At 42.2% G+C, this 15,122-nt stretch overlaps 1 protein-coding gene across 4 annotated transcripts; it reads right to left on the reverse strand.

Annotated features, from left to right (window-relative positions):
- Nucleotides 1-2,544: 2,544 nt before the first annotated feature.
- scn4bb (sodium channel, voltage-gated, type IV, beta b) lies at nucleotides 2,545-13,048 on the reverse strand. Of its 4 annotated transcripts, none has more exons than XR_014598385.1 (8): nucleotides 12,786-13,048; nucleotides 12,223-12,507; nucleotides 8,057-8,220; nucleotides 7,765-7,984; nucleotides 6,864-6,993; nucleotides 3,238-6,769; nucleotides 2,763-2,824; nucleotides 2,545-2,638 (listed from the first exon to the last, which is right to left on the reverse strand). XR_014598385.1 is itself a non-coding variant. In XM_084028390.1 (6 exons), exons 2-6 carry the CDS (start codon nucleotides 12,305-12,307, stop codon nucleotides 6,673-6,675), a joined length of 696 nt encoding a protein of 231 aa, XP_083884516.1. In that variant the 5' UTR covers nucleotides 12,308-12,507; nucleotides 12,786-13,048; the 3' UTR covers nucleotides 3,094-6,672. The 4 variants fall into 4 exon arrangements, 1 of the variants encoding a protein (XP_083884516.1); XR_014598386.1 differs by lacking the exon at nucleotides 2,545-2,638 and adding an exon at nucleotides 2,993-3,087 and having other exon boundaries at nucleotides 2,735-2,824; XR_014598387.1 differs by lacking the exon at nucleotides 2,545-2,638 and having other exon boundaries at nucleotides 2,749-2,824.
- Nucleotides 13,049-15,122: the final 2,074 nt, after the last annotated feature.

The following is a 15,122-nucleotide window of genomic DNA, read 5'->3' on the forward strand; positions in this document are numbered from 1 at the left end:
GGAAATACAATTAATGTAATATAACTAGTAATTTTCTTATGGCTGAGCATGGATGTTGTTCATGTTGGTTTATAACCTTTCCTCTGTGTGCTGGGGGATAAAAGGTGTACTCCTGTGATTTTGGCACAATGAAAAAAATGAATGGTAAACTTTAATGCAGCAGAGGCAGCAATATCCCTGATTTTTAATCCCTAGTACAGGCTCCAAAAACACTGGAACCTTACACTTCCCACAATGCAATCTGATCGTGTCTCTTATGAATCTTTCCTTGAATGTAAATGCCAACGTCTGTCAGGTTATGCAGTTAACGCATGCTTTCCATTAAAGGTATAGTCTCAAACCTGATGACCCCAAGATCACAGGGCATTTTCTTAAACTTGCAGCATTTGATAATATGATTAATTGTACAGGTTTACCATTCCTCTATTTAAAAAAATAAATTCACCCCAATAAGAGGCAGTGCTTTCAAAGATGTTACACTCCTTCATATACAAATAGCACGACAGGATGAATTTTATTCAAAACTTTATTAGATCTAATGTTTCTATAATAAAGACATTAAGAGCTGATGTGGATGTGAGGTGGAAAATGGAGACATCATCTGAGGGCGAGCCAGAGCAATGAAGTTGGCCAGTAGGCTATATTTGTTTGCAGAGAGCAGCGGTGGAGCAAGACTTGGTGAGTCTCTACGCTCTACAGGGTTTGATCCATGACAGGGGCTTCAGTCCGCTCCATGCTGTGGTGGCCTGGTGTTCCCTCCATTCACCTGGGTCCCATCATCACAACTCCCTGATCCAGGTCACCTCCCACTGCACTATTGCTCACAACGGTCACGATAACTCATGCAGTGTGACAAGCTGTCACTTCTGTTGTGATTTGCATAGGGTTGCTCGTCATCATCAGGCCCTCAATGACACACTTTCACCATCACCCACGGAAGTACTTTTTTTTGGGGGGGGGGGGGGGGGGGGGGGGGGACACAGGGGACATGTCAAGCACTAGGACCAAGCGGAAAACGGCCGCTCAAACTGAAGCCTGTTTCCCTTAGTTTAGACCGCCCACAAGCTCCTCGATTGGCTCTGCCGTTTCTGTGTGATTGGCCGTCCCCGCTGTCACACACCGACGGTCTGCTAGTCTGCGGTCAGGAGTCCTACAGGAGTCCGCTACTGTAAACTGCCTGGTTCACGTCAGCTAGAAGGATTGTAATATCAGAGGTTTCATTTACATTAACGTTTGAATCGGTGTTCATGTGCGTATGTGCGCGCGTGCGTGTGTTTGGTAATGAGACGCAGCCAGGATGTCTAAAAAAAGAAAAGTGGACATAAGAGACTTCAAAGTCTAAGTTCCTCAAAGAAATGCGTTACATCCATCCTGCAACACCTTCACTGGCTCCCAATAAAGCAGCATATCAACTTCAAGATCCTCCTCATCATCTTCAAAGCTCTCAATAATCTGATCAATAAAATGTATTATTATTATTGTTGTTATTATTACTATTGGATTAGAATTGAGTGATAATTGGGTTTTGCTACATGATTTACAACCAGTCAAACCAAAGAAGGGAACAGTAGACTTAAAAGTAGCAATAGAAAACTAGAAGAACTACTAGAAAACACAATGAACTGAAAGAGTTAGAGTTTTATTAAAAATACTTTTGTCCCCCCCACCTCTGAAATCCAAATTTCGTCCTTGCCATCACCCAAAACTTTCTCAACGCATTGATCAGTGAGAAGGTCACCGAATCTAACTCGCATATTTGTGTTGATATAATGTCTGTTGTGATAGAAAAAGTGCTTTTGATTAAAATAATGTGCATAATGTTTTTTACTGCATTTAAATTGTTAAATATGCATGTTAGTTAAAAATAATAATTGTATACTGTTAATTTACAGTAAAAAGAGTTAATAATATATATATAATCTATGGTTAAAGATATGTAGGTGATGTGATAGATAATTGTCATGGTAAAATACTTATCCTGTATTGTAAAAAATGTACAGACTCATGTACAATGCTTTGAATGCTGTATATCCTGCATCTGGGTATATATATGGAAGATATAGAGTGAAATAGAGTGAAAAGTGGAAGTAAAAAGATGTCATGATTTGTCATGATGGTTTTTTCAGGACGAGCGAGCGACTCAGACGGAACGCTGCACGGTGCACCAACTGTGGGATCCACTCCGAGGAACTTTAGACATCATCTCACTTCACTCGTGATACAGATAAGAATATAACACAAAAATCTACCTGGGTAGTATCAACAGAACTGAAACTGAACTCTGACCTTCTACAAAGAAGGAGGGACCTTTCTTTTGAACTTTTTTATTTTATTATTTTTGAACTTTTTGAAAGAGCTCTATTTTTTATTTTGTGTCTTATTTTCATACACTGCAAAATATTACTTACCTGTGGCAATAAACTGTCAACTGTGAACTTCATGCTATCGTGTTTGAATAACTATTACCAGCTCTGCGAATCTAGAGAGATTGTAGGTGTCATAGTGTGTTTTTTGGGAAACCAGCTTGACCAGCTAAGACCAGCTGACCAGCTGACTAAAACCAGCTTGACCAGCTAAGACCAGCTGACGAAAACCTAGCTGAAACCAGCTTGACCAGCTAAGACAAGCTGACCAAAACCTAGCTAAAACCATCAAACCAGCTAAAACCAGCTTGACCAGCTAAGACCAGCTGACGAAAACCTAGCTAAAACCAGGTTGACCAGCTAAGACCAGCTGACCAGCTAAGACCAGCTGACGAAAACCTAGCTAAAACCAGCTTGACCAGCTAAGACCAGCTGACCAGCTAAGACCAGCTGACGAAAACCTAGCTAAAACCAGCTTGACCAGCTAAGACCAGCTGACCAAAACCTAGCTAAAACCATCAAACCAGCTAAGACCAGCTAAAACCAGCTGACGAAAACCTAGCTAAAACCAGCTTGACCAGCTAAGCCACTGACCAGCTAAGACCAGCTGACCAAAGCCTAGCTAAAACCAGCTTGACCAGCTAAGACCAGCTGACGAAAACCTAGCTAAAACCAGCTTGACCAGCTGAGACCAGCTGACCAGCTAAGACCAGCTGACGAAAACCTAGCTAAAACCAGCTTGACCAGCTAAGACCAGCTGACCAAAACCTAGCTAAAACCAGCTTGACCAGCTAAGACCAGCTGACCAGCTAAGACCAGCTGACGAAAATCTAGCTAAAACCAGCTTGACCAGCTAAGACCAGCTGACGAAAACCTAGCTAAAACCAGCTTGACCAGCTAAGCCGCTGAACAGCTAAGACCAGCTGACCAAAACCTAGCTAAAACCATCAACCAGCTAAAACCAGTTTAACCAGCCTAAGCTGGTCTAAGCTGTTTTTTTTAGTAGGGACGACTGACAGAGGTTAACAGTTAAACAGTTAAATCAAATTATTGCAATTAAATTGATTGTTTGATCCTGCAAAACATTGTCTTCATGTAGGCCCTATTCAAAGTCACAGCAACTGCCTGAAGGTAAAGACCTGATATTCAACACATTCATAGTCCGGCACAAGGGCGGATTTTCTCTTTCAAGTCAAATAAGAATATGGTAAACATAAGACAAATGTATATTACCCATAACATATCGTGCACCTTTTATACCTGCAATATCTTTCTCAAAGATCCCATGAAGTCATCACAGATGGGTCTTGGTTGGTTAGCTGAGCTTAAGTCGGGTAGCAGCAGGGGAAAAAGTTAGACCAGCTCTGCTAAAAATGGTCTTCACAACACCTCTAATGTTCACCAATGAAAATGTTATATTATTCATTTTATACCTGGAGTGTTGTTGTCACTGTGCAGTTGCCAGGCAACTAGCGGAGAATCAAGGAAGTCACTGAATGTCAAGAAAACAGTCCTACACATAACCCTTCCATTATAACAAACAGAGATAGATATAACAAATACATTAAAGAGACAGTGGGTGGATTTTCTGACCTTTTGTAAGAGCCACAGCTAGCTGTTTCCCCATTTCAGGTCGCTAAGATAAGCTAAGCTAAGCTAACCAGCCAGACGAGAGAATAATATCGATCTTTGCTCTGAGCAAGAAAGAAAATGAGTATACTTCCCAAAAAGGTCAAAACTATTACTTTAAGACCGATCCCTTGCCATCTATTGCTCTTTCAACAGGAAATATATCCCAACAGGTGACTAATGATATTTCATGGGACCTTGAAGAATCTTAGCACCCTGAATCCTTCCTAAAACCTGCTGTTTGGTTTAATTTCACACGGATGATCAATGTGACAAACCGACACTGATTTGCATTAGGTCCAACACATACACAAAAATATACATGTTTTTAAATTGCACAACACATCAACCTTAATATTGCTTCAAGTCAGTGACTTATAAGACTGGGGTCACGTTAATGTGGAGGCACATTATTGAGCTTCAGAAACCACCAGAAACTCACACTTCACTGTCCAGACGGCTCAGCGGACCCCTGCCGAGACTGGGGAGGTCAGCTGACCTGAACCAGCATTGAGCCACACATCCGTCCCACTCTCCAGAGGTATTTCTTTTTTAAAGCCAGACATTCAGTGTCTTGAATGTGCAACACAAGCATATTGTAAATGCAGGTGAAATAGTATTTCACTGTATACGTTTGATGCAGATACATTCAACTCTTGATACAATGCTCAGTGGGAATCACCCCCTGTTTATCAGCTCTTCATCATAACCCCCCCCCCCACTCAACCTGCAATCTGAAACCCGGTGCCATGATCATTTCGAGTATCATTTACTGTATGCATGGGCAGGGCAACCGGGGTTCTCTTCTTCACTGCAGTGCAGCTGGGAAAGGTGATTTATTGCACAGAGTAAAAACACTCTGAATGAAAGGTGTGGAAGGAAAACAAGCAAATGTGTTGCGTCCGACCCAGGCATACAGTATCCATGGCCACATCACCAAATAGAGCCTTAGCAAGGGTTAGCACGATGAAAGTAGCAAGGCATAAATTGGGATTTACAGTTAACCTAAGAGCTGACTCTACAGTGTTAGTATTTCTGTTTTCAAGCACTTTGTCTAAAATCTGGCACCACGTTGCACATGCTTTAAAATGCAATAGATATTTGTCTTGAAAGCAGCATTGTCAAAGGGTCATTTGTTTTCTAGTGGCGGGGGGATTGTTTCAGGGGATACTCTACCATGTCAGTTGAGAAGCTTGTTGTATTATTACGGTTTGCTGAGCTTTATAAACAGTTTTGCGATATGTGGTTGTCCTCGCTGGCAGAGGAGCATAGAAGCACTAACAGGCACCTGTGTTTTATATCAAGCAGAGAGGAGGTACAGGATGAAGCTGGGCTGAATCTTACAACATACACAGTACTATTTGTTGCTTGACTTAATCAACAGACTCCAGGTGTTTAGTGGCAAGTAGCTGCTAATCGATCAATATATCGAGCAAGATAGATGATTTGATTTTGATTGAGTTGACCATATTATGGAAGGGCTACTGTGAATTTGGTGTTAAGATTCAGCCCAGCTGCGACTACATTACATTATTTCCTGTGTTAAGCACTTAAACCAAAGTGTTTCTCTTTTGACTTCAGATGTAAAACAAAGTTTACATGTTTCTAATGTATCCTGGCTGTGGCCGCAGACCATTATTGTTATATCATGGCAACCAAACACTTTCAACAGAGCACAACTGTGCCAAATGATAAACAACTGACTTTTTTTTTTTTTTTTTGTGAATTAAATTACAGATAATTGAATAAGGCTTCCACACAAATTCATGCAAAACGTCCCCATAATTTGATAAATGTTCTCTTGGTTAAATTTAATGTAATGAGTTTAAAAAGAAATCATCTACCAGAGACACTTAGCTGACTGATCATTAACACGCTTGCTTTCACTTACACTCACTGCAAAATACCTGTAAACACAGACGAACGTTGGCAGTAAGATAAGCTGCTCCCGTTGTCTACGCAGCACTTTAAATGGGCGCTTGCTTAAAATGCATTACTGTACCCTCTTGGGAGCACCGTGGTGCATTAAAGTGGTCTCTAATGGTCAAAGTACACACACAAAGCCACACAAAACTCTGTGGTGCGGTGGGTTAGTATCAGACGATGAATACCAGTGGAAACTGTTAACTGGCAGTAGGGAATAGGTTCTTGAAGTATCGTGCTTTCTTCCTTTCTTAAAGTACCATCTCACTGCTGTTGTCAGAGCAGCACTTTACTCAAATGTTTATCAGACCCAGTTACCGGCCACACCAAAAAAAAACTAAAGATAACATCATTTTTCCTCTGGCCGTGTGTTGACCAAAGGAGGCAGTATGTATGGGAGACCAGGTTGGATGTACAGTAAATATAAAATCACGACATTAATCCTATAAACCAAGCAGTGTCTCTGGTAGGTGAGATTATATATTAAATGTTATTCATTAAATGATGAGCACATTTTAAATAACTGTGTGCACTGATTTTAGTTGCATATCACCTGCTCAGTTGGTATTTTGTGCACATGCTGTAGCATTGTATGCTCATGTATATATTCCCTTTGAAGGCCACAGCCAGGCAGTTTTCAGGATCCAAACTTGAACATAATGGATTTGCTTATGTGCAAACATGTGCATATACACATATATGCAAAGAAGGTAAATAACTATGAGCACTCATATGGTTTTTATACACATGCACTTCCTCATTTCTTTTTTGGTGTTGGTTTTGAATCGGCTTTGGATCCTGAGAGGCCATTTTCTGTGTTGTCGATCCCTGATGAAGTTACAAGGCACTCCTTACTGCATCGGAGAGAGAGAGAACAAAAAGACAAAGTTAGAACTGTACACAGCTCAAAGAAACAGCAGCTCACACCGTACGAACACAACCACTCACTTTTTCTCCTCAAGCTTGGAAAGAACAAAGAGAGTGAAGTTCTTGAGCAACATGAAGCCCATTAAAGCTGCGATGGCTCCGCCCACAGCGGAGGCTATGATGATGGTCAGCGTGTTGTCCACCACCCTCACTGCAGACATCAACAAAACACCAGAGGAAGGACGAAGCAAAACATGATTCAGTAACCCTTTTCTACAGTTTTGTGCATTGTAAAGCCTTCTCATAGAGAAAGAGATCTCTTAGGCCTGACACGCCGAAACATACATTCAACAGATCGAATGATGGAGTTCATCTCTTGTGACCTTGGGTGCTTCTAGACTTTCCCAGAGCCATTTTTATGTAATAATTGGTGAATGTTCTTCATACCCTCAGCTATCGGTATCAAATACGCTAAAAAAATCTACCTGGGTGAGCGGTAGAATTGTTCTGCTCATTTGCCCCAAAGTTTCTACTTTAAGCATCAGAACCTGTTCAAAACTGCATGATTATAAAGGCCTTATGCTTTACTACAAAATGCTTTAGTTTAGCTGGAAAGAAGGATAAGCTCTCTTGGATTGTGTGTATGTGTGTTTCTGAAGGACCAAACCCGAGATATTAGAATTTATTTAACTGAAGAAATGCACAAAGAAAACACATTTGTTCCCCCTAAGCAGACTAAACATTTCTTCAGCTGCACTATCCTTGTTAATGTGATTTGATTTATCTGATCATCAACATACAAATGAATGCACTGAGGTTGGAGATTTGGAGATTTTCTTTTTTAATGATATCTACTGAACATAAAACGAAACAACTAATTACAATATGACTTTGCCTGATGACCCTCATATGAATGGAAACTAAATCACACCCCTCCATCATAGATCACCACACATCACCAGCACAGGCCGTGAACACTCACACTCGTCCACCACGACCAGGGTGAAGATGGCGCTGTGATTCCTGCCCTTCTCTTTGGGGTTGCGTCCGTAGCAAGTGTACTCGCCTCCGTCCTGGAAGGTGATGTTCCACAGCATGATGGAGACGTTGTTGTTGATGTTCTTCCCCACAAATTCCACCCGTTCTCGGTATATACTCACGTGTGGAGTCACCCCTACGTTTGCAATCGTTGACTCACACACCTGTCACACACAAGGCTGTCAGTCACACAAAACCAACCAAACGAGTTCGCTGAATGTGACTCTTCCTCTTACCTTCTGCATGGTGCCGTTGTCATTGAACTGCCAGTTGAAGTAGAGGTCCTGGATGCCGATGCAGCTGGCATACGTGCAAGGCAACACCACTGTGCTGCCGTTCACAGCCTGCAGTATGGGAATCTTCCCTACAAACATCTCAAGGGCCTGGACGGACCACGCACCTGAGGAGGAAGGGAAATAGAGAACACAAGCGGATCAGACTACACACAGTGTAGTTGAGCATTTTGTCAAATGTGCCTTTTTGTTTTCTTGCCGAGAGGCGGATGAGAAGATTGATACCCCTCTCATATCTGTCCTTTTAATAACCGACGACGCAGTCAGTAGCCAGTAAGCCTATCTAAGCATTAGGACTGATCACTTGGTCCAAAAGTAACTCCGTCCACCCACCAGCACCTCCATAGCTCACAAAAACACGTTCTATCTCGTTTGAATGATGTACCAAAGAAAACCAAAGCAAAGTATCAAAATGACAAGGTGCAGATCTACAGGGGTTTATGAGCCGGGCCTTTCGGGCTGGGAGCAGTGAAGTCTATCATATTTGTGAGAAAACCAGCTGATACCTCAGGAAGTTACTGCTCCCGCGGGGTCAAGAACAACAACAACAAATCCAGTATGCTCATCCAGATACATGTGAATGAGAGAGTCTCTTATGTGATCAATCTAATGAAATCACCTGATGATTTTTAATATTTAGACCATTTTGATCTTTTATTTGTAAAGATACTCACTAATACTGTATGTAATAGGACAACTCTATCCCATCAACAATTTTCATGATTTTAAGAACACATGACAGGCATGCACGTCTATTATTGGTACATGACTAGTCTCACCCTTAGTAACATGAACCCACAGCGTCCTTGCTGTGACATTACTGTAAATAAGAGCTCCGCTGTGCCCCTTGTAAGAACTGTAACTGCACACCGGGGACAACAGACAGTCGGGGAGTCCCAGTGATCATATTGTACCTCCATAAATCAAAGCAGATGGGGCAGAAAAACAAGCATTTTTATTGTTTGTCTTTTCCTTTTCTTTGTTGGTGACCTTCCCATTTATGTGTCAAGGTCACAGCTAGCACAGGGTTGCAGTATATCAGGTCAAGGACAGACTGTACTGTAGGTCTCCCATACCAATAAAGCTCCTTGTACTTAATGCTCCCATCTAGTGTGTGAGGTGTAAACTACATGCCTATAATGTGCTGTGCAGAACGAGTAAGCATACACAGAGGAGACGGAGAGAAAAAACACAACACGGGGATAAAACCGAAGGGTTACATAGTTCCTGACTTCTAACAATCCCACGATTCTGTTTCAATGCTCACTGTGTCACGCTTTGGTCAAAACACGGTCAAGGTCAAGGTCTGACATGCACCATTGCAGCAAATAGAAACAACACTGCTAAGAACAGCAGCTGTGGCTTCACACAGCCGAGCCGTGGTAAACTGTATGTGGGAATGTTATTGATTCATTTGCATCTCAGCCTCACTATCTCACAAAACTCACTCCCTCCAATCGTTCTCCTCAGCGGCCCAATGCAGCACAGTGAGCTTGCAAAAACAGTAATAGAAACGGTGACGCGAGAGCGCCGCCCCTCCCGTCCTGTTCCTCGTATACATTTTAGTGTCACTTTTTTTGAATCAATCCATTTTAAAGTCCTGTCCATGTTGTGCTCCTCTTCCTATATTTCCGTACAACCTTATAGTGCTTCAATCACTTCAGTTACTTAGCGAAGCTGCTGATAAGAGGCCAAGAAGAAAATAAGTAGATTTGATTGATTAACATGAACATGAATTCATTAATAAATTACATCTCATCTGTCCTTCTTCAAGGAACCATGATTATCGGACATTAAAAAATATCACTTCCCCTTAAATCAGTAGCACATTGCTAAATGTCTCTTTTTTAATTAAACATTTTTCATTGAGGTTTCCAATTGAAGTTATTTTTTGAAAGATTAAGTTTTGGTGATTCAGGTAAAAGAAGAAGCAATGCTCCAGTTTCCAGCCTATTATGTCAACTTTAGAATAACAGTTTCTATACATGAACATATTATGCTCATTTCTAAAAATATGTAGTGTAGCAAAACACTAAAGCCTCAGCCAACACTGGCTTTCAGAGGCCGATATAGACTATAGACTATATAGACTGAAGCGGGTGTTTTGCAGTTGAAAAATTAACGTGTCACTGCTCTCTAGTGGATAAACTATGTAATGGTGGAAATTACTTCTCACCTTTGACATTTCTGTCTGGCAATTTCGTGTTACTTATTGGCTGACAGTAACACCAACACAGATAGACCTGCAATGAGCTAATGGCTGATATATCAGTCTAGCTCTACAATAAACCACCAGTGATTAGGAAATGCAATGAATAGTCTTTATAATTTATATATATATATTTTAGGTTTAATGGACAAGAAACATATTCTTAATCGTATTCCTTAAAGATGAAAGGTGTGAGAGGAGACACTGTTTGAATGGTTAGATTGTCGGAAAAACAAGATGTCTCGTAAAATGGAACAAAACTCAACATGAACAGCCAACGTTGAAGCCAAAATGCAGAGACATAAAACAGCACTGTCTCCTATCATACTCTAATCTACTATGAGGTTAACCACCTCATAGTGCATGATACAATGGAGAACCAATGTGATGGTTTATTCACGATATAATGACGATGCTTAGATACAACTGCTGCAGCATCTTCCTCTCTGCTACTTATCCATCCGATAAAGTCTGCCATGCAGATTCTGTTATGGACAAAATGGTTTGTTGTTTTTTCTCAATAAAGAAAGCAAAAATTAGGTGTTCTGAAAACAACATTAAAATATTTACCAACACAATTCCATGGAGAAGTCGGCCTATGTGTACAAATGGGAGACGGTTATCTGAAATTAATCAGGAATTCTTAATGTAGTCAATTTTACAAGACTGGGAATGTCATGAGGTAGTTTTAGAGCTGTCGCAGACCGTGGTCCCATGGAGGCTTATCTTTTAAATGTGTGTCGCTGCACTATTGCTGCACTGATGCTCCACACCCAGAAGTAGATTGAATCCCAAGAAAGTATTTACTGTAAGTAATGAATGTGGAACAGTGTTAGAATGTAGAATTAATGCAGGATGGCAACATGTACTGGTTGCAAGTGTACACAGGCTATATATATATATATATATATATATATATATATATATATATATATATATATATATATATATATCCATCCATCCATTTTCTACCGCTTATCGTGTATTTAGGGTCGCGGGGGGGCTGGAGCCAATCCCAGCTGTCATTGGGCGAAGGCAGGGTACACCCTGGACAGGCCGCCAGTCTTATATATATATATATATATATATATATATATATATGTATTAATGGGATTATTCTTTTCTTCAAAGAGGTGAAAGAAACAGTCCGATAAGGAAACACGTAACTGGAGAGTCAGACCTGTATACCTACTGTGCTGCTACTTTATGGTCATTACAAAAGTACTCTTTCTCGATATCTTGATTCATGAATCAAGTAGAAATTATACTGATGCTTTACTGGAAAACTGCTTCGAGTGACTCTGCTGCACTATCACTGCAGATACACCTCCACTTAGACGCTCGTCTAGAGTACCTACAGTCTGACACAGCGTTCCCATCACAAGTTCACTATTCTGCCAGTTTTTCCTTCAGTGGAAATCCAATCTAAATCCAAACCAATATGGATCACCAAACTATCGGCCAAAAGCCCATTTTAATGAAACATTCATAGTCCTTGTCTTTCTGCGTTTCCAGGCAGAACCAGCAGCACATTTTGCTCATGAGATGAAACATGCAACCTCCAGAAAATAAAAAAATACGACTCATCACAAGCAACCTAGTTCTGTCACCAAAACAAAACCCTTCTGCGAAACTTAGTCTACCGACACATAATCTAAATACAGTTGCAGCAAACACCTACTTCGGGTGATGAAGCTGATAAAGGTCAATGTCAGATTTGGAAAAGCCACAGCATCATCAGCACTTGCATGACAACAAAAACCCACAGCTGTGTTGAATAAGACGTGAGGGGAAAAGACATTCAAAATAAGAGAGATGAGGAGGCATGCCGTGCACATCAGCTGTGGCATAACGATCATGGAGAAAGTAGAAGTGACGTAAAGTGAGAGCCAGACATTACCGAACAGCATAGAGAGAATCAGGCCGACGGCTGTGTGTGGAGGGCCCAGCCTCGGGAGTTCGCCCCCAGCCCACTGGACCTGCATGGCAGCCAGATCTGCTCCGAACCAAAAACTCCAAAAACTGCAGGATCCAGCTGGCTTTGGAGAGCTCGTAGAATGTCCTTTAGCACCACTTGGTGCTGAAGTTGCTGACTGGGTGTCTGGAACCCCGAACAAGGCACCTGCAGTAGTCCCGGGGGTAGGGAGCCCGCCTGCCAGCCCCCACAGCACTCCTGTGGAAGTGGCTGTAGGTTAGACAGAGGGCAAAGGAGGAGGAATGGGAAGAGATACAAAGAGACAGAGAGAGGGTAAGAGGGGAAATATGATTTAACTGAAATAAAATAGCATATTAAATCACTATAAAGCACATTCAAAAGTAAAATCTTTCCAAAGATAGTGTGTTTTCATGTTTCCTGCAAGCATGTGTCCACACACGCATGCTGTATCCCTTCGCCTTAATGAACAAGGGGTAAAAGACAAAGAAACATTAAAACATGCACAGTCAAGTTTTTGTCACGCTTACCTGCTCCTGCAGCCGGCGTTCACTCAGAGGCCAGCAGGCTGCCTGCACAGCTGAGTCAGTGTGGACCGGACAGCGGCAAACACTGCGCACAGTCAGGGTTCACTCAAGGAGAATCAGCCAGCAGGCACTTTCACTGCAGAGCCAGCCACGTTGCAGTGCCAGCCAGGATGACAATTAGAGTGGAGACAGTGAGACAAACCGAAAGACCGACGGACAGGAGGAAACGCCGCTCCTCTCATTCCCCCCTAGTACCAATGACGCTGGCTCTTCTCCCTGCCCGTCCCTCCAGCTACCTCACAACTTTTCCCTGTCCTCTCCATTGGCTGCATGCCACCTCTCTCTCTCCCCTCATCTCTCCGTCTCCCCTCCCTCACCTGCTCCACATCCCTCGTATTCTCTTTTTCCCCTCCATCATCCCCCCCATTCACTCCTCCTCTCTCCTCTGCCTCCCTGCCTGCCTCACCCTCCTCCCCATCCCCATCTCCTGACTCGGGGCGTGTATGCAGACTCAGGCACTTTTAACAGAGTGTTTGTGAAGATCAGAGAAAAGTTCTGCAGTGCAGGAGGAGGAGGAGGATGTGTAATGCAGCCTCAGGGCCGGAGCCAGACACACAGTCCCACATCAAAACGCTCCATTCATAAAGAGGCACGTCCTTTACACTGATAACGTCACCTTTAAGGTATCAAAAGCTATGAGTGGGAGGGGAAACAGCACAGTACTCTCTATTCTACTAAACAATGTTAGATTTATTCACTGGGACGTGACATTGCTCTCCTGTTTTCCTGAAAGGCAGGCTCTTGCCGGGACTCACATTCCCCTGACTCAGGATGATCTACATCCATGTGATGTGTGTGTAGGTGTGTCCCATCCAATGCCTAGAAGGTCAAACTATCTAGTATGCCACGAGGCATTTATTACTCTCATTTATGACTCTCTTGTGATCAGGTTGATGCAGATGCAAATGCATTATGATATGAAGCGGCGTATGCGCTTGCTCCGTTACCATAAACGTATAAACACATCAACAAGGTGACCAATAGCATGTGGCTGCGTTATTCACCGCAGGACACGAGGGAGGAAGTGCTTTGCTCAGAGTTTGATTAGTCAATTTTAGACCTGGCTATCGTCATACACTTTGTTTGAATTCAACTGGATAGGAAGAGGTTAATCAGGGTTTCATATTGGAGAAAAGAAGAATTGTGAGTGTTAACTGGATGCAAACTGCGACCATGTGACAGAGTGCACCATGCGAGGTACAGTTACACAGGCAGAGGACAAGGGGACAGCGACACATCCATTTTGGACTTAACCTCCCGGTTGTATTTTTCTGCCTACAGAACGATTTTCTTTTACATTAGGAGGAAAAAGAGGTGAAGTATGAAACTCTGAAGGGCTTTTAATGAAATGTACGCTGGCAGATTCAGAAAGATGCTGTTATCTGCCACGTAAGCATATTCTTTACTTACTTTGCAAATTCTTGACACTGATTTAATATTCACTGGCTGGGATATTATATGCACATGGACGGCATCTGTTTTCTTTAGCAGGTCATGCAAAGTTACGCTACCTATGTGTCTTATCTTGTGTTAATTATGTGAAATGTGTTTTATTCAGATGTCAGTTGTTATTTGTATTCAATATACAGTCTCTCTCTATAGTGTAGGTAAGATTGAGCTGACTAGTGAGGGTAGAGGGTAGGTCTGACCTAAATGAGCTAAGTGATATACAAACACAGCAACAATATCCAAATGATGAATTACAAATGTGTGTAACGGTATGATGAGTGAAACAAATTTGCTCCACCTGTGTTTAATGAAACAGTATGAGATTGGATCCGATTGAAAGCATATAGGTGTAGGTGAAGTGCGGTGCGAGGTGGAAGTAGGTGGAGTTTGGGGTGGTTTGACGGATGTGGAGAGATCATGTGGCCAGGCTGCGTGCTCACCGCTCTCCTCTCCAGGCCCCTCCACGGAGTATCAATGCAGCAGTGGTGGGAACTCTTCCAGAACTGCAAAGCAAAAAAAAAAAAAAAAAAACACAACAGCAGCAGTTTACTGCAGAAGGACAGGCTGCTGCTGCAGACCTGTGCAGGACGACTGTTGCTACGAAGAGAGAGTGCCCATGCACAGTCACAACAGGACCACCTGGTATGTCCCATACACATATGAATTAGTATGTGGCCCATAGTATTAGTCATAGATGACATGCAGGTGCTCCCTCAGCTTTAAAAAGCATGCAGGTGTCATTTGCTCTTACTGCAGCAAAATATGTGCTGCTACAAGTACAAGTACTCTCACAATGAGAACAGTATCAGTGGTGTTAGAAGTATTAAGAAT

This window comes from Eutrigla gurnardus (genome assembly GCF_963514095.1).
Source record: "Eutrigla gurnardus genome assembly, chromosome: 15".
Lineage (NCBI taxonomy): Eukaryota > Metazoa > Chordata > Actinopteri > Perciformes > Triglidae > Eutrigla > Eutrigla gurnardus.

Excerpts from the sequence above, each read along its gene's own strand:
- scn4bb (XM_084028390.1), bottom strand. The coding sequence starts at position 12,307 with ATGCAGGTCCAGTGGGCTGGGGGCGAACTCCCGAGGCTGGGCCCTCCA. Across the intron at positions 7,985-8,056 it reads ACAACGGCACCATGCAGAAG|GTGTGTGAGTCAACGATTGC; the intron begins GTAAGAGGAAGA and ends TGTGTGTGACAG. Across the intron at positions 6,770-6,863 it reads TCCAAGCTTGAGGAGAAAAA|TAAGGAGTGCCTTGTAACTT; the intron begins GTGAGTGGTTGT and ends TCTCCGATGCAG.